This window comes from Dipteris shenzhenensis, chromosome 18, assembly GCF_047967505.1.
Source record: "Dipteris shenzhenensis isolate YYH24624 ecotype China chromosome 18, Dip_SZ_1.0, whole genome shotgun sequence".
Taxonomy (NCBI): Eukaryota; Viridiplantae; Streptophyta; class Polypodiopsida; order Gleicheniales; family Dipteridaceae; genus Dipteris; species Dipteris shenzhenensis.
Genome location: NC_141613.1, coordinates 55,613,392 through 55,632,464, shown reverse-complemented (window position 1 = coordinate 55,632,464; position 19,073 = coordinate 55,613,392). Strand labels below are relative to the sequence as shown.

The following is a 19,073-nucleotide window of genomic DNA, read 5'->3' as shown; positions in this document are numbered from 1 at the left end:
GCTGACTAGATCCTCTTTATCTTTTCCTAGACATAGGGTAGCTGGAAGAATTAGGGATTGGACTTAATTCAAGGTTTTGCGTTTCTTCCCTCTCCGTTATCTATTCTCATGATAATTGGTTTGTTGTTTGAGAACGGAAGAGAAAACAAAGCTTTGCAATACATAGCAGTGGTTCATCTAATAAGCTTTTAGAGACATAGAATCTCTTAATCCTTGGCTCTCCTATGATTGCGTCCAATTTGGTTGTTGGTCCACGTGAAGTATCCTTTAGGCTTTGAGACGTTCACTAGTTCAGTAGTCCCCTTAGCTTCCTACCATGCCAATGCTTTTCTCCCTCTTATTACACTACCAATCCACTACCACCAGTCTTGCTGCTTGATGCAACCATGTTGAAGTCTTCCATTACAATGGACTCAAGACAAAAGGGTCATCTATCCCAAATAATGCTTATATCTCTTACTAAGTTGGGGGCATAAATTGAGAAGATCTCACAAGACAGTTGTTCATTAGACAAAAATCTACTCAAATTCCACTAGGTCCAAAGTGTGACAAACCACGAATGCAAAAATTTTTGAGCTTTCGAAGTGCATCATTTGGTCTTTTCTAAAAAACATCAAGCTGGAAAAGACCACGAAACTGCGTGCCAGGTAGATAATCATCTTCTCTATCTTGAAGTGCACAATCGTCATCTTCAAAGACAACTTGAAATCCTCTTTTATTGAGAGAGGACATTGAAAGCAAATTCTTCTTGATTCCAAGTGCAAAAAGCACATAATGAATTGTGAAATTCATGCCATTTGTGGCTGTAAGTACAATCTCACCAATACCACGAATTGAATAAGAAGAATCATTTGCACAAGACACCCTTTTTCCAGCGGGTGATGGATGCAGAGAATCAACCAAACACTTCCTGGAAGTGATATGTTTCGTGGCACCACTATCAAAATACCAATTATTCAATGTCTCATTGACATTGCAAGCGCATGAATCCTTAGAAGGATCATAATTGCAAGTCAAAAAAGCATAAGAGTCATCCTCATATGTGGCTGTAGTATCCGGAGCAGCCACCTGAAAATCAGAAATGCAAGTCAAAAAGGCAGTCTTCTTCCACTAAGTTGGCTGAAGCATCACCACTATCATGTGCATGAGGAGCTGAATCCGTGACAGCCCTACTTCCTGTGACAGACCTACTTGAATGTTTGTTCTTTTCCTCGGCAATTCTTTTCTTGCATTCTCCTACGTAGTGACCCGGCTTCTTGCAATAATGACAAACACCCTTTCTTTTGGGCTTCTCTGCATCACTCTTAGCCTTGTGAGAAGGCTGTCCAGAATCAGCCTTATGCTGATGTGTAGGTTGATTTCGATGCTGCTTAAGCTGCCTCTTCCCTTTGGGCTTGAATTTCGAAACCATGGCATGCTCACCAGCCTGTGAAGCCATGTTCTTCCTGGTTTGTTCTTTCTGCAACAAAAGCCCTATCAACTCATGAAAGGTGAGAGGGTTGCCACCCCCTCTTAAAGACAAGTTCAATGAAGTGTGAAAACCAAGATAAGACTCAAAAAGAGAATTCAAAGTGGTAGTTACCATCTCTGAATTTGGAATGATCTCATCAATATTCAACAATTGCTCTCACAAATCTTGAAGTTTAGTGAGGTGCTCAGACATAGAGTCACCCTCATCCATATGAGTAGGAGTCAACTCTCTCTTCAGGAAAGAGACCCTGGCATCATTGCGGGCTGAAAACATACTCTCCAAAATATCTCAAGATGCCTTTGATGTTTTGCATGACCGAATGTGTGGAATAATGAACCTTTTGACAGAAATAGAGATTATTGAAAGTGCTTGTGCATCACCTGAATCCCACCTTTTTTGTTCCTGTGTAGGAGGCACCACTATAGCAGCTATTGCACCTAGCACTTGCCCTACACCTTGAGCTTGTCCTCTACCCCTTCCTCTACCTTGCTGAGGAGAATTGGCAGGGGCAACCACATTCTCTGGCCGTGTCTCATCCCCATTGACATAATCCCACAAATGTTTGCCAACTAAAATATTGCGTACCATAAAACTCCATAAAGGGTAATTGGTACCATCCAACTTATCCTCTTATGTGAGGACGCCAAACACTTCATTACCATTGTTCTGGGCCATAACTGCCAAAGAAAGCAAAATGCAGCAACTGTGACAAGAATATTCCTTCTTGGGATTTCAGATGCACAACCCAAAACTGCTAAAAAATCTGTCAACAATGACAGCTTACTATCAAAGCCAATCAAAGGCTCAAAATGCACCGAAAATGTCCAAAACTGTTGAAAAATCTGTCCATAATGACAGCTTACTGTCAAAGACAATCAAAGGCTCAAAATACACCCAAAATATCCTGCAAATGACAAAAATGGCCAATGTCTGCAATGTCACTCAAACTGAGTCCAAAACTGCCTGCAACAGTCCCAAACAGCTAGAACATTGCTAAATTGCATCCGAATGCCAAAAGCCCTAATTTCTTCACGGAAATTACACTAAAAGAGAGTAAATTAACGGAAAGCCCCAAATTTGCAGACAATTGCAGGGCAAAACTAAAAGCCCCAAATTTTGTGGGTAGATTGGGCTGAAATTGAGGCAAATCCAAGAAAAGCCCCAAATTTTGTAAAATGCCCAAATCTGCTTGAAACCTCCTGCAAAGAAAACTTGTCCACCACGGAACCTGCAAAATGCAGACAAGAGCAGTTGTGTGCTATTGCAAGTACACTTGTACGGCGATATACTAGTACAAGTAGGCTGGCTCTACGATGTACGGGCAAGAACAATACATCTGTCCGTACTGTACGAAATGTATTGGCATGGTACGGACTGCTGTACGGTTCAGATGGCATTGATACGGATATGCAGTACAGTACTGTGGACGACCAAACGGGCATGTACGGTGCATAGCAGTTCAATCGTCAGTACAACGTACGGACGGAGATATGCATGACCTATACGAACGAAATGCGCAGGGGTTGTGTACGATGAACAATACGGCTCCGTACTGTTGTATGGATGATTCAAGTTGAGGCTGTGTACAGAGGAGCAGGTCGACGGAGCAGTACACGAGTTGTGCTGAGCTGCTTGCACGGATTCTCGGCTGGAGCAAAAGATGGACAGAACTAGGAGCTGTGGGCTCTGATACCAAATGAAGGAAAGCAAGAGATAGAGAGAAAGCCACACAAAACGTATTGAATAAGAGATAGAAAGAAGATACAAAGGAGAAGATTTTGTCTAAGTGACAAAACCTTATCCTATCCACTAACCGTAGTAAGGGATCCTAAGTGTGGTTAGGGTGAAAAACCTCTACTGAGAGAAAAGTGCCCCTCGCTCACTTATTGACCATACATTGGTCACTGCCATGGATTATGGCGATAATTCCAATAGCTAGGACACATGGTATAGTTAGCACATGTACCAGTTAGTACACTTGGTACTTGCTAGGACACCTTGTTCTAGGGTTTTTGTTATATTGGGTGTACTTTGTACTCATTTCATTATTGCAGCAATTCATTACAGCAGTACGGTTTCTCATCATTGCCTCCACCTCCACCCGGAGTCCTTTAGGTCTCATTCTGGCAGCCTGTACGAAAGCTGGTCAGCACATTGCACGCGTGACCACCCCTTGGGCCTCTCCAAGCAATTTTGTTGCCAAAAGACACCTTTTGGTGGTACTGCAAGTGCTTCTTCTTGAGCTGATCCAGCATTTCGGGGCATTTAAAGCCTCAGCCGATTGTTCTATCACCTGCAAGTGCTCTAGAATAGTCGCCCTTCACACGTGTGGTCTGCTGCAGCAATTTGGAGTACCCTAACCAGCCGAGTTGGACTTGTGTGGAGCTTGCTGCTGCATTTCTAAGCACTTACACCAGCCGACTTGGTCATTTGGAGCCTGCTGCTGCAATTTGGAGACCTCTCTTGAAGCCCTCTTGCTCTCATTTGCTGCTTCTACACCTTAGGCTGCAAGCTTGTCCCCTTAGGTTGCTGCTGCATTCATTTTGAGGCCTTCTCCTGCTGGCCTTCGCTTGGCCTTCGCTTGTGGGAGCCTCCACATAAGCTCTTGATTCTTGTGGAGCATATACCCTTGCTGTAATTTCATTTTCCAGCTTGTCTTGGCAATCTCAGTTGCCATTTTCTGTCCATTTCACCTCTCCTACAAGGGTGACTACCTGTGCTCAAGCTTGGAGTCTTATTCTTGCTGTAATTTTGTTCAACATCACTTGGTAAGCTCCTACTACATTGCCTTCTATCATTTCCACACAAAAAAGTCCTTTCTTTGGTTCCTTGGAACTGTGGAAAGGCCCCGTGTTGCCTTTCAAAGTCTTTTTGCAGCAGGTACACTTTGTGACAGCCACACATTTGCAGTGAAAAAGCTTTGAAGCTTGTGCAGTAAATTGCCTTTTGGATTTGGGACATTGCACTCCTCTCATTTGCATCGTCAATTGGTGCCTTTGCCTTGCATTTTTGTACTATGGCTGGCAATAAGGATGATTATATGATGGGGTATTTCTTGGTTGCCAAGAATCTTTGGAATATTGTTACAGGTACAGAGGTTAGACCCACTAGACCTCCTGCTTCTAATCCATCTTGTACTGCATCTGGCTCATCTGGTGATGGGTATAATGCTACTTTTGGTGCAGCTTGCCTCTTTCACTATAGGTACTTTACCTCCTACTCGGGAGCAAATTCAGTGGGACGGACATGATGCCAAAGCACATGCCTTGATTGCTCTCTCAGTAAAAAGGGTTATTATCCCTCGTATCCGTTCATGCAAGTCAACTAAACAAGCATGGGATCAGGTTGCCTCTTCATATCAAGTGTGGAATGAGGCTAGAGTGGCCTATCTCCGCAAGCAGTTGAAGGATTTAAAGCTTGAAGAGGGTGGTAACATGGATGCCTATCTTACTGGTGTTAAGGATTTGAAAGAGCAGTTGGCCAATATTGATGAGGTAGTCTCTGATTCTCAGCTTGTATCCATGACACTTGATGGATTGCTAGATTCATACCAAGGCTTTGCCACTACTTTGCGGTTGGTTGCCATGGGCAATGCCAACGAGTACTCCTTTGACCAGCTGGTTGTCCTTGTGTTACTGGAGGAACAAAGCAATGTTAATAGAAATGCTTCTATGGCTAGTGATCAAGACTTTGCCCCACAGCATAGAAATAAGGGCAAGGGAATAGTTTTAGCTTGTAAGCCCTCTCATACACATATTGATCATTCCTATGATGCATCTACTTGTGGAGAGAAGAAAAAGAAAAAGAGATGTAACTATTGCAGGAAACCTGGGCATGACATCACTAAGTACAAAAGGAGACTTGCATGTGAAAAGGAGTCAGGTCTTGCAATTTTTGGTGCTCCTAGTAGAGATGAGCTAATTTTGCACATGATCAACATTGGGCTTTTTTTGTTACTCGTCAATACAATCCTTCTAATCATGATGCCTGTATGACAATTTTTGTGCTTTTGCTGCCTGGTTCTTTGACAGTGGTGCATTTTTCCAAGTAAACATGCTTCGCAGACATGCTTTGAAGGCATATGATCTTAGGAAGATCAACAACCATATCTTCTTTATGCAACTTTACCAAAGATCCAAAGTTGAGGTGTCCAAACCTCTCATGCCATAAATGAGTAGCTGCCATGGTAGAAGCATTAACAGCATAAACATCTGCTTCTGCAAGTCCAGCATCTTCCAAGCATTTGTCATATGCATCAAGTCTGTAAAGTCCTCTCAGCAATGTTCCAGTCAACACCATGGGAAAGGCATGTGTAACATCATAGACTGCATACCTAACACCATCAAAGAGAACCCAATATCCACAAATAGCTAAGGCTGAAATGGATATGAGGTTTTTGCGGATGCCTGGTACATATAGTACATTGTGTAGAGTGACTAGACCACCAGATACTGAAGTAATGGCAACTTGCTCAATGCCTTTTTATTAAATAAGATGCATTATTTGCACATGTAATGGTTCTTCCCTTTGGTGTATCTGCAAGTGAGCTGAATAACTTCTTGCAGGAAGTGATGTGCTCTCTAGCACTTGATGCCCAAAAATCAGCAAATTCCTTTGACATATATTCACCCCCCTGTCTGTATTTATGTTGGCAATTTTCAGCCCGCTTTCATTCTCTACCAAGGCAAATAAATGTTTGGAACATGCAAAGACTTCAGATTTGGATTTCAAGGCAAAAATCCAAGTGTATTTGGTAAAGTCATCAATGAAAGTGATAAAATAGTAAAATCCTCCAATAGCTGCAACCTGCATGGGACCACAAACATCACTGTGAATCAAATACAACTTGCGAGGTACACCAACTCTCCCATCCTTCGGAAATGCAAAGCCGTGGCATACATCATCAATGCACCAACCCTGTACTCCTCAGCAAAATCCTGTGGCTGAAAAGAAGAATAGATCAGGATGGCCAGGTGTATGCTAAAAGGAAAGCACTTGCCTAACAAATTGTGCAAACTATATTTTAAGTAGATACGCAACCAAGGCATTGAAAACCATCACACCTTATGAGGCTTGGACAGGCCATAAGCCTAGGATTTCTCACATGAGGACTTTTGGTTGCTTGGCATATGCACATGTGCCTTCACAAACATGAACAAAGCTGGATGACAAAGCTGTCAAACACATTTTTATTGGGTACAGCTCAGAAAGCAAGGGCTATAAGCTCTACCAGCCCCGCACGGGTGAAGTTTTTGTTAGTAGAGATGTAATTTTTTGAGTCATCATCCATGCCTTTGCTGGACTGTCAAAAACAGCCCATAGCTGAAATTCAGGAGCCTAAAAGCCTTTCCCTTTGGTTGTTTAACACTGTCAAAGACAGCAAACAAGATGCTCCTCTGCCAGCCCGTACTAGAGCAGCTATCAGGAAGAACATGCTAATTTAGTTGCTTCTGCATTGGTTGCTACAGCAAGCAATGAAAAACCATTATGCCATAAGGATGCCTTTGAAAATGATTGTTGGTTGCAAGCTATGCAAGCTGAATTAGATTTAATCCATTAGAATAACACTTGGGAATTGTGTGAATTGCCTCCTGGCAAGAATGCCATTGGAACTAAGTGCGTATACAAGATCAAACGGAAAGCTGATGGTTCAGTGGACCGTTACAAAGCCTGTCTTGTTGCAAAGGGCTATGCACAGCACTATCAGGATTGTTATTGCATTTGCTGCCCACTATCATTGGGAGGTACATCAGCTTGATATTAAGACATCATTTTTTCATATTGGCTTTTGCAGAGGGCATACCACCTATCAAAGGTTGCTGGAAATTCTGCATTCCGGGCTGCATGCTGCCCATAAAGCTACCTGGCATTCCGGGTGCCTCTGTGGATCGTGCCACCATTGCCTGAAAAACCGATCCCCCTCTGTTTATCCTGGATGCATCGTGGGCCGAGGAAGGGCTTGCTGTCCCTGATTGACTGAATGAAAGTTGTTGGCATTACCCGCTACAAGGGTGAGCGAGGGCATCTCTGAAGGCTGTCCACTAAAAGAAACGTATCTTTGAGTCTTCCTACACTTCTTCTATTTCTTCTGGGCTGACTTTTTGCTTCCAAGGGAAGCAACCATAGGGGTAGGAGCTTGCATAATCTCTGTGACGGCATGTTGCAACTGTGACAACGCTCTTGCTACACTTTGCATTCACAGCGAAAAAAGGGCATTGGGATCAAGCTTCTTTGCCTCATCTACCTCATCCTGTGAGTCCTAAGTGGCATGCTCAGGAGAAACTAGCTGTGCCCCACTATCCTGTTGGTCATCACCCCCGCTAATGTTGTGCTCCTCTTCAAAGCTCTCTGAGGCTCTGTCTTCCTTTTGCCCCTCCTGCTCAGAGATGGTTAACTACCTCTCACGGTGGGACATGCTTGCTAAGATTGATGTCTATACTTTGGCTACAACCTGCATTCCATCCTAGTGCTCACACTAGTGCCAAGGTGCCAAGGCAAGGCTAAGGCATTCACCATTGTCCATGACCAACTGTAAAAGTGTCCAAGCATTCCACAAAGCACCAACTTGCTCAATAGGTCTAGCAATCCCACAACCCACTGACTAGCCTCTCAGGGTGACCAAGCATCAACACAGATCTCAAACTGAACAAGTGACCTCAATACAGGAAGCAAATCCACACACTGCCCCTTTGACTCCAATCTGGTTACACCCTCTGTGATTGGGTCCCTATTCATTGCTTGAATGGCCAAGAGGGGGCTTCCAACAACAAATGGAGCAACAACAAGCTTCCAAAATGACCAAATGCAATCAAATGAAAGGGATAGTGACAAGAGAACTCAAACCAGCTTCAAATGACTTCAATCTAGCTCTAGATAGCTCCAAATCAGCTCCAAGTAGCTCCAATCCAGGCCAGAACACCTCCAGGGGCAGCAGATCCAGCAAGCAAGAGGCAATAGGAGAAATTGACAGCTTGCCCCTAGCACTTTAGGCCTAGTGCGTGCACCTAGGGATTGAACCCATTCCTAGGGACTTCTGAGAATTGTCGCTTCCCCTGGGCTAGTCCCCTAAGTCAAAGCTAGTCACGGCTCATAAATTCACGTCCCCATGACACAGACCCTTGGACAAAATGCGGGTAACCTAGGACATAAATAAGCAGTCCAAGACACGTACAATGATCTCCCCAATGAATGAAAAATGGGAGAACTGAATACATATAGCTATAGGAAACTATCAAAAGGTAACTATTGGCAGCCCTTGGTGAAATAGTATGAAAAGAGAGTCGATACCTGCTAGTCTCTGTGAAAGTTCTCCGGATTTATTATTCTGGCTAGTAAGTAACCTATCTCTTAGACTTTAAAACACATAATCCACACTAGAAGGGATTAGCATTTCAACCTAACCGAGATTAGAACTTCGGAATCGAAGGGAACATGTTTAATGTAAATAAAATGAGTTTTAGAAAGCCGTATGAGTGAAAAACGAAATCTGAAAATCACTTTTGGGTAGCTTGGAAAAGGAAACGGAGTTCGAGAAAAAAAAAGCGACCTTCTCTTTTTTCTCTCTTTTTTGAAAAAACATGCATAGTGATTGATGGAAGTGAAGTACGCAAAGAATACTTTCCCCGACTCATCTTGGGCATTGGAAAGAAGAAACGTAGGCTGAAGCAAAAATTCCAGTAATTCATCAAGTTGGACAGTAGTAGTTCATGGAGTAGTAGAAGAATGAAGCGAACCAAGGCAAGTGGACAGCAAGAAAGACTGCTAGGAAGAGGGCGAATTTGCAAGGAGAGCAACAGGGTGCAAATTTGCAAGAGAGTAGATTGCTTACAAGTGATCCCAAACTTCTTATAGGCGTTGAATGAAAGCAAAAAGGTATAGAAAGCTAAGACAGCACAAAAAGCAGGCTCAAAAAGTTATCAAAAGATGAATAAACTATTTGTAATATCTTATTTTCTAGTATATGATTGTTTATTCTAGGTTAGAATAGTTTTTAGAAATTATTTTAATCCTCTAATTAGGTCTCCTAAATTTTTTTGCTCCATAACCTCTCTACCCATGCGCACAATTGAATAAATTACTAGGCCTCATGGTTAAACACTACGTCACACGTGATCTTGATTAGCCCTCATTAAGCTAAGCATCATTGCCCAACACGCCAAGGCTCACTTTCCAAGCCAATCTGAAGGTGTCAGGAATAAATCATGGGTACTGTAGACCCATCGGGTGTTAGAAAACTCTTGTGGATGTGCAAAGCATCATCAATATCGTATGGCATGTTGATAATTTAATATCATGTGGAGTAGAAAATAGTCAAATGACTCTAACTCTCTAACTTCATTGATGTGAAGTCCACCTCATGCACTAGCTTCCAGCATCGTGTCACTAGATGTGACTAATATGTATCCATCACCATACTGAAGATGGTGTAATTAAGACCGTACTAAAGACGGCAAAAGTAAACCGTACCGTAGATGCTACAGTCATACTAAAAATGAGAAATCACATTGAAGGTGAATGAAGTCACGACATAGGCACACTGAAGCTGCGAAAGGCTGTACTGAAGATAATGTGGTCACGATGAAGGTGATTGGAGCTATACTAAAGATAGCATACATGGTTGATCAGCCATGATAAGAGATTTGAACTGTGAAAATGTCCTGTCACAAGAACTCGCAGAAAGAAAGCTCACATGTGTAGTGAGTAAACATGTGATCATAATAAATGAAAATAGGATATGTAGTGGAGAAAGGTGTAGATGTGTTATATTGAGGTTAAAGGCAAGGAGAAAAAGAATTGCAAGTTACGAAAATCTTTGCTCCACCACCACACCGGACATAGCTCTTCTACTTAGTGTAGTGTCCTAGTATATAGATGATCGAAAAGAAAGCCATTAGAAGACAACTAAGAGGATTCTTAGATACATTAAGGGAACTCTTAATATGGAATTTAATACAAAAGAAGGAATAATTTTAAACTAACATGGTTTACTAGAAGTGATTGGATAGGATGTCAAAATGATAGAAGATCTAGTCATGGATATTGCTTCAGCATTGGATCTGTCCTCATATTGTAGAGCAAGATGAAACAAAGCACTATTGCTTTATCCTCCGTAGAAGTTGTCTTTAGAGCATCCACGAATAAAGCTTGTGAGACTATTTGGTGAAGGGAAATTTTGAATGATATTGGACTTGCACAAAGGGATTCAACTCATCGTTTTGACTGATAACCAAGCTATACCAAATCGGCCAAGGATCTTGTATTTCTCGCTTAGACTAAGCACATTCAGGTGCAACATGACTTTATACATAAAAAGATACTAAGCAATGAATAGAGCATATCTATTGTGATAGAAGATCAAGTGGTAGATATCCTACGAGAAGTTTTCCAACATAATGGGTGTAAAGCGTACTCCGCTTTTCTTCAAGGACTATTGCAAACATTAGTGATTAACTATGGAATTAGCTTATTAAATTATCCTTGGGGTGATTTGGGGTTAGGACAATCAAAGATAAAAGAGTTGTAGTTAGACCTTAGGTCCAAGGTTAGGCAATTCATGACGTTATGCGGGACAGGTGGTTGGAGATTTTAAAGGTGCCACATGATGGCATGCCTCCACATACATCCACCATGGATGGAGGGGATGAGCGCCACAATGGCACTATTTTACAGGTCTAAGTCATATGGCTTTGCCACATGTTAGACAAGTAGAACAATCATCATGTCACATACTCTTGTCAGATGATAGTATTGCATCTATGAAACCGGCCTCAAGGCCAACAAGAGGGCGGCATTAGACAACTAACTAGCCAATGCTTTCACATTAAAGTATTCAGCAAATAACTCAAACATTAATTGGGAGCTAGAGTGCTTCTGCTCAAGAACAAGGACATAGATTGGCCCCAAACCTTGGCACCCCTTTTGGTATTTCTTTAATTAAGTGAGAGGTCCTGAATTCAAGGCTACACAAAGAATACATTCTTTCTTGCATCTGGGGCATTCTACATCCTACTAGGCATTATCAACCGTTGCATAACCTTTGTTGTCCACTGCTCTCACCAATCTTGTCAATAGACCTCCATTCCTATTCCAGAAAGCTTGCACACAGCTCGGAACTGTTACTACTAACCAACCTTGGCCACATAGTTCCCCATAGCTGTCACTAGTGCCCAAATAGCTACCTATCTGCTGAAAGCAGAAAGAGAAAGCATACAGGAGCTTTCTCCACTGTTCAGGACTGCCATGACAATAGTCTCTCACCCTATGGGCAGCTTACATCCTGGTACATTAACCTGTTTTTCCAAAAGAGAATTTGCCTCACAACACAGCAAACACTTTCTTTGGAGGAAAAAAAAAAAAAACACAGCAAACACTATGGTAGTCACACCTATATCATCTCTCTCTAGTTTCCAGAGGCATTTTCCATCTCAAGCATGGATTCCGACCCTTGCCTAATCAACAGCGAGGCTGTACCAAGCATGTGTCCTATGCCAAAATCCATTGCCCGCATGTGACCTATCTCTTGGGGAAACCAAAAGTATGTTTCTACACGAAACAAGATACCTACCAAAAGCAGGAGTGCTTATCAAGCCTTATCCCCTGCATTCGTCAGGCACCGCGAGAGGATACTTCGATCACGGAGACAGGAGTAGACCTCTTCCTTGGCAGATCCCTCTCAGAGCTCTATCATGGAATTCTTTCAGCCGTATCACCTAGACTCTCGCCGAGACGAGACCTCGACATGATCGGGACCTAGAGCCAGTGACTCGACAGCTTAGACAGAGGACAGACACGCAGATTACGCTTGGGAATATCCCCTCCATGTTTTGCGTCGGAGCCCGGCCGACAAGGGTTACTGTAGCCCTTGTTAGGCGTAGAGCTATGACCAAGAGACGTCACAGGACCGCACCCTCGAGTGGTCGATAGCAGTCTATCGTTGATTTCATGCTTCTGGTGCCTCATCCACCCCTGATGTCTTCTTGATGATGATGATGATGATGATGTGATTGATATGTAGCCGACCACCGACATGACTATGTTGTACTTAGTACTTAGTGCTACCATTCTGCATTTTTTTGCATTTTGCATTCGTGTGGATGCTCGTTTAGTAGCTCCACCCTCACAGCTCGCTTGTACCAGGATTTTCAGAGTCTCATAGACCCATCGGACTTCCGAAGACTTCAATAAACTTTCTTTCTTTCTTTCTCCAAGAGTGCTTATCAATCCTTTGATCTTAATTCACAAAAGTGCTTGTCAAAGCCTTACCCCCTACACAATCACCTGAGGTGCCCACTTGACCTTTAGTGTGCATCAGACGGTGATAGAAAGTATCAGCCCGCATCTTTGGAGGCTTACACCAAGTATGGAACCATTAACTATGGGCCACCCTGCACAACAAGGGCTCTTTAAACAGCTCACAAACGGAGCGGACTCTATGTGACCAACCAGCCTCACCCGAACAGCTCGTGAACTTCCAAAAAAGTTTGTATCCAAACCCGAGAGCTGTCCGTACACAATCAAGAACTCGTATGAGCACGAGAATTACCAAGCCTGAAGGCCGTCAGTGTGAACCTGTACATCTCTGTACACACAGGTCTTTGAACAGCCGTACATATCCATGAGCAATCTATGCTCTGTATCAACAAAAGCTGTACTCGCAGTTGTATCTACACGTGCTTGACAGTTGCACCTACAGGCCATACAGTGGCCTGACGATCGTACATAGAAAAAGCTGGCCGTATTGAAGCCCTTGGAATCATCTGTACATAGCAGCATGCATTTACTCACAATCATTGCCTACTCAAGCTCGTACACGCTCTCCATACATAGCTGTACGGCTTGGGTACGGCCAAGCCGTACACAGGTGTAGCTTCAACTGTAACCAGTTTCGTACAGCTCTACTTGCTGGTCTTGCTCCTATTGTCCATACTCCGACGCTCTTATGCAAGTATGGGATTCTCCAAAAGCTTGGCACAACAGTCCGTACCACCTCTATGCCCATCTGCTCAACAGCCCATGTGCTTTACACAGCGCCCAGCCAGCCCAAAAGCTCTCCCGATCTGTCCGTTCGACCAGCCCAACTGGTTTTTGTGTTCTTGCTATTTTCCCCAACATGCACGTAGGGGGGTCTGCATTTGGAAGGTGCCATGTGGCACCGTCTTCCATTTTCCCCTAGCCCCCTCTAGTGGGGCTCTTTTTAGAACCATACCAATGGCCCAACTTGAAACTTAAGGGTACTTTGCCCGCTTCTTGGTCCAAAGTACTAAGTCACCCCCAAGGCCTTAATTCCTAGGGGCCCTTACACACTTGGCAACCCAAGGCCCTGCCCGCTTTATTTCTCAGGGTCTAGCCCACATGCAAGCCCAAAAACTCACGCCCTCGTGACAATCTAATTGATGCCCTAGCTTTTGTGAGAAGCCACCAGGTGGCTTCATCCTCAGACCGCCTCACATCCTGATGCTAGGATTTGCTATATATTGGATTCATTGTGTTTATTTGCAATTCAGTTGCTGCACTTCAATTGTATGCTTTCATTATAGCCAATGTTGGCATTTCATTGCAGCAATTCATTTTGTGTGCATATGCACTTATCCTACCTATGTATGTGTGTGGAGGGAACTTCAGTCTAGAAGGCCTCCACCATCCTTTTTTAAAAGCTAACCAATAGTGCAAGGACATCACCTATTAAAATCACACAAGTGTGCAAGAGGATGTGTAGATGCTTTTGTGGATGGTATTCTGTATCAAGTTCTTACAAGTTGGTTGCATTTTATTAGAATCAGCTGGGGTATTTTCACCAAAATGATTTCAGAATGTCTCACAATCCTTTTGGAAATGTGATGCTATGATATTGTCAAATATATCCAAGGACTCTTTCACTAAGAGAGAATAGGACTAAACTCTTGATGGCGGCATCGTAGGCATTTGACCTAGTTAGATGTGTAGAAAACTTTAGCTTGAGAACGGTTTTGAGTTCATGTTTTGCTTGCTTTCAGGTGTGCAAAAGCAGTTGCCAGTCTCAATGGCAGGGTTGTGCAGTTGGTCCTCATCCATCTGTGGTTTTTGGGCTAGTTGGTTCCCCTTTGCGGGGCATCAATGAGGTGAATTTTCAGATTTGTTTGTATAGTAGTGGTACAGACCTTCTCTCTATCTTGCATTTCTTCAAAATGCACTTTTTAAACCAGAGGTCAGCAATTTACTGTGTATGTTAATGATAGGAAACATGACGAAGGCCAAATTCACATTAGAGAAATGGTGAATGAAGTCGATGGACGACAGTAACATTTTAAGAAAACTCACCAGGAATTTGTTTTTTGTGTGTTCTTGCATATCAGTTGTTTATGTGTTACATCAAATGCATTGCTCAGAAGCACAATGTACAGCCATGTTCTATGGGAGTACGTGATGATTCACTTCCTGGCTTGTAACCTGTCAATCTGGATGATGGAAGTCCAACAAAACAATTACAATGCTGTAGGCAGGGTTCTACATATTATAACACATTCAATGTTTCAAATTTAAAGAAATTTATTGCAAAGTTGACTCGGGTCTGGAAGGCACCTAATGGTGATATTGCATTGATAACAACCTTCCACCTCTTTTGGACCGCATGTTCTTAAGATCGTTGTAAAATTCATCAATCTCTGTGTACTTACTGCAAGCAATTGTCGATGTTTGATATCAACCTTATGCCACAAATAATTTTTTTTGTGTGTAGAAATTTGCACTAGCAAAAGTCTTACTTGGTAGAAATCCTCCAAGATATTGACTTCCTATCGACAAACTGGTGGAAATTGATTTTTTGGGCATGTATTTGGTACAATTGATGACCTTAGTCACCTTTTTGATTTAATTGGAGCTACACAAACACCCCAATAGTTGCAAATGGTGTATCTTCATGAGGCAATGATTACTTGTTCGAAAAAGCATAAAATAACAACTTGAGCTTTTGAGGAACTCCTTCATTTGAAAGTACATTGAGACTAATCTTTTTTGTTCCCCTTATATGAGAAGTTCGATTTGGTCTTTCTTAAAAACAAAAGACAAAATTATTTAATTAGTCTAGTTTTGTCTTAGAAATTATAGTTGAATTTTCTTTTGCACTTACCATGAAGCTATGTTAAGCTCAAAAACCTAAGTAGTTTAGGTGTACTAAGCTTAATTTTAATAATGTAATTTCATTTCCATTGGTATACCATGATGCTTGGTGACAATTGGCATTGACAAGAACTTTCAAAGCCTTCTCCATGCCATATCGTTCATTTCTACACTAGCCCATTCTTTTTTAAAGGTTCACAATGTTATTCTTTTTAACAGCATCCAAAGGAATAGTTTTGAGTCGGATCTTGGCTCTCAAAAGAGATAGTATCTTCCTTGAGATAGGATTCCCAATGCCCACGGAGTAGTTATGCCTTTAATCTCTATATTTTGAGATGCTTGTTTAAAAGAAAGCCTTTATAGTATCAATTTCAAGGGTAACCCCTAAATCCCATTTGGATGAATCATGACAGTGAATTATGAATATTGAAGCATACTTTCCATCAGTAGCTCAGTATTTGCTTGTGGTACCTTGATATCAGTTATGTATTTTTTGGGGATTGCTTACGACTAGGCTGACTTCCCCCAACAAATTAGCATAATTACTCAAAGATATGACCCTGCATGTGTTATTGAGGTAAGTTTCATTTTTTCCAATTTAAGTAGATATCCAGACAAAGTGAGTAAGGCTTGATGTTGTTTGATTTGTTTCAGGCCGACTTGAATAAGGCTCTCATGCACACGATCAACTCCCGGGGAGTCTTGTTTTTAACGGCTGTCACATCTTCAAAAGAAGGTAATTTATGCTTCTTTTGAAGGCAATGATACAAGTATTCTTCCCTTTTGCGAAATAAGAGTTATTTCTTCATGAAATAGCATTTTTTAATTCTTGAAGGTGCTCTGATTACTTTTGCCTATATTAGCTTCAAGCATGCAATAGGGATGCTTTTTTAAGTTTATTCTTCATATACTTAGGTAGTCAATTGAGTCCATGCTACAAAAAAATAAGGGTGTATGTTAACTATACTACGGCTGCCATACTTTTGACTTCTCCTCACCTGTACACATAGAAATGTGAAAAATAACAGGAGACAGAAATGAAGTGGGGAAACCCTCAACTGAGGCTTATCATTGAAACAGGAGAATATGAAGAGATAGTGATATAATGGAGACTACAGATCAAATGATTGTATTGGCTGTGATGGGAGGAAGGTGTGGAAAGACCTGTAGGATGCAGGAAGTGGGAAAAGAGGTTTCATGTTCAGCAAAGGCCAATCAATGTGATGGAAAAAGGCAGAGACAGGTGTTCATATGCTGCAGAAGCCTCAAGTTGACGTTTTTGAGCATGTGGACTACTTTGTGGTTAGCTTTCTCCCGACATATGAGCTACCATGGATAACTTGGACCCTCACCTTGGGAGCTCAGACAGCAATGCAGCATATGTTTGTATCGTACGTTGTGTGCTGTGTGGATGTGTGTGAGTTGGGAGAATAGACCTTGTACCATGTTCTACTCCCACCGTTCGGCACTGATGACATTGGTGATGGTGCACTAGTTACCTACTGTGTGTGATGCACGGGTTTTTGGTTTTACTACAGGAATTCAGTATGTTCTAGGATTCATTTAGGTATATGAAATGGTTATTGTGTGTTAGTGACAACCTGATGGGTTAGGAACTTGGTGCAATGACAGATCACTTACTGCAAATTGCTTTTGACAATGAGCAACCTTCCATTGAGGACTTAAAAAGCGAGTTAGCCATGACAGCCACGGCTGTAAGAGCAAAGCTTTTCAAAGATATACACCCTTGCAGGTTTGATCCCAGGCTACTTAACATTTCTGTACTTCATACTATTGGTAGAATAGAGATTTGATACCTACAAGATTTGGTCGGACCATGGAAATAATCGTCTAAGATTTGGTTGATATTTTACTTTCTATTTTTTGTGTGACTGTGGCACAGATGTGACTTACAGCATCATGACCATTAGATGTGGTTTATCATCAAGGACAACTCAGTTCCCAGGTGTGGGAACCTGCAGTATAAACTTTCCATCCGGGGTACACCCCCCAACCAGAGTCCTTCCAGAGTCCGCAGTATGAACTTTCCATCTGGGGTACACCTCCCAACCAGAGTCCTTCCAGAGTGGCTAACCTGCTGTTCCTGAGAATATTTTTTTGGTCACATTCAGCTTTGTCTCCAGTTCATAGGAAGTTCACTAAGATGTGGTAAACCAAGTGCACACTCACAATGGTAGGCAAGATCAAAAGAACTCATATGTTTCTCAAAGGAAGGGTTAATGATACAGTGATAAGCTATGTTGAGATTTGCAAATATGCTGTTTTCTTGTAAAATTTTATGCGAATTGCATTCATTTCTCGTACATTATTGTGCTGATCAGATTTGACTATACTGTCTAATTTGGTCATATGAAGAGAGTGTTGTAACATCAGTGTAATGCTCGTTACTTTCCAGTTTCTTTTAGTCAGTAGATCTGTAACTAGACTTGCTCCAAATAAAAGTTCTAGTTGCCATTTGGAGTTAACTTGGAAGCCTATGCTCTCCACTGTTCCAGGATTTCTATAGCTTTTGACTATCAGGTTTGCAAATTTGCTGTTTTCTTATATTCATTTCTTGTACATCATTGCGCTAATCATATTTGACTATACTGGCTGATTTTTCATATGTAGAGAGTGTAGTAACATCGGTCCAATGCTTGTTACTTTCTGCAGTTTCTTTTACTGTAACTACATTTGCTCCAAATAAAAATTCGAGTTGCCAATTGGAGTTAGCTTGGAAGCCTATGCTCTCCCACTGTCCCAAGATCTCTATGACGTTTGACAGACTCTATTCATACCTAAAGAACCAGCTTCAGTGAAATTTTGTACTCTTAACTCTTTAGAGCATGTAGGGATTTTATCTCATATCGCTCCATAATGTGATCCCACCACAGAAGCAGCTATTTGTCCAAAATGTGGAAGCAAAAAAGTGCAAAAAAACGGTGAGCATGTTGGTAGAATGTCACTGTCCCCACCTATGAACCCCAGATTAGATTTGAGGGGACATTGGGGCAGAAGACGATAGGGGGATGTACCTGGCTGGTTGGAGGCAGATCTGTGCTAGATCTGAGGCAGCACCCTGCGTGGAAGATTGCGCCAGCACCATGGGCCCATGCGGGGGCATATACAGCATCACCTGTACCAGCCATCAGCAGGCCAAAGGCCCAGCAAATGGGGCCTTATATAGGCCAAGAGGCTGGCCCAGAAAACCGACTAGGGGTCGGCCATTTTGGCCCCTTTAGGGTTCGGTGCAGCATGAAGAAACCGACTGGCCAAGTCGGCCAGTCTGTGGGCTTACTGCCGACCTATACAAACCCCCCTTCCCCCACTTCATTCTTCATCACCTACACTGACAACCTTGCACCAGGCAAGTGTGCTAGGAAGAGAGAAGAGTGCTCAGTCATGTGGTGACAGCAATCCTTCACTGTCTTCTCTGCTCATCTCTGAGCTTTTGTCAGCCCACATCTTTTGGAAGAATATATCTGAGTTTTGGTCTCTCTCTCTCTCT

The 19,073-nt window shown here is 42.3% G+C and overlaps 1 protein-coding gene across 2 annotated transcripts in view; it reads left to right on the top strand.

Annotated features, from left to right (window-relative positions):
- LOC147891449 (uncharacterized) overlaps positions 1-18,044 on the top strand; it is a 122,302-nt gene extending 104,258 nt beyond the window's left edge. The window contains exons 7-10 of one of the 2 annotated variants that reach the window (XM_087389892.1): positions 14,464-14,568; positions 16,220-16,301; positions 17,198-17,318; positions 17,469-18,042. In XM_087389892.1, the coding sequence (XP_087246018.1) occupies positions 14,464-14,568; positions 16,220-16,301; positions 17,198-17,318; positions 17,469-17,496 (336 nt within the window). In that variant the 3' untranslated portion in view covers positions 17,497-18,042. Of the gene's footprint in view, positions 1-14,463; positions 14,569-16,219; positions 16,302-17,197; positions 17,319-17,468 lie in introns of both variants that reach the window. The other variant, XM_087389893.1, reaches the window with a different exon arrangement.
- The last annotated feature ends 1,029 nt before the right edge of the window (positions 18,045-19,073 follow it).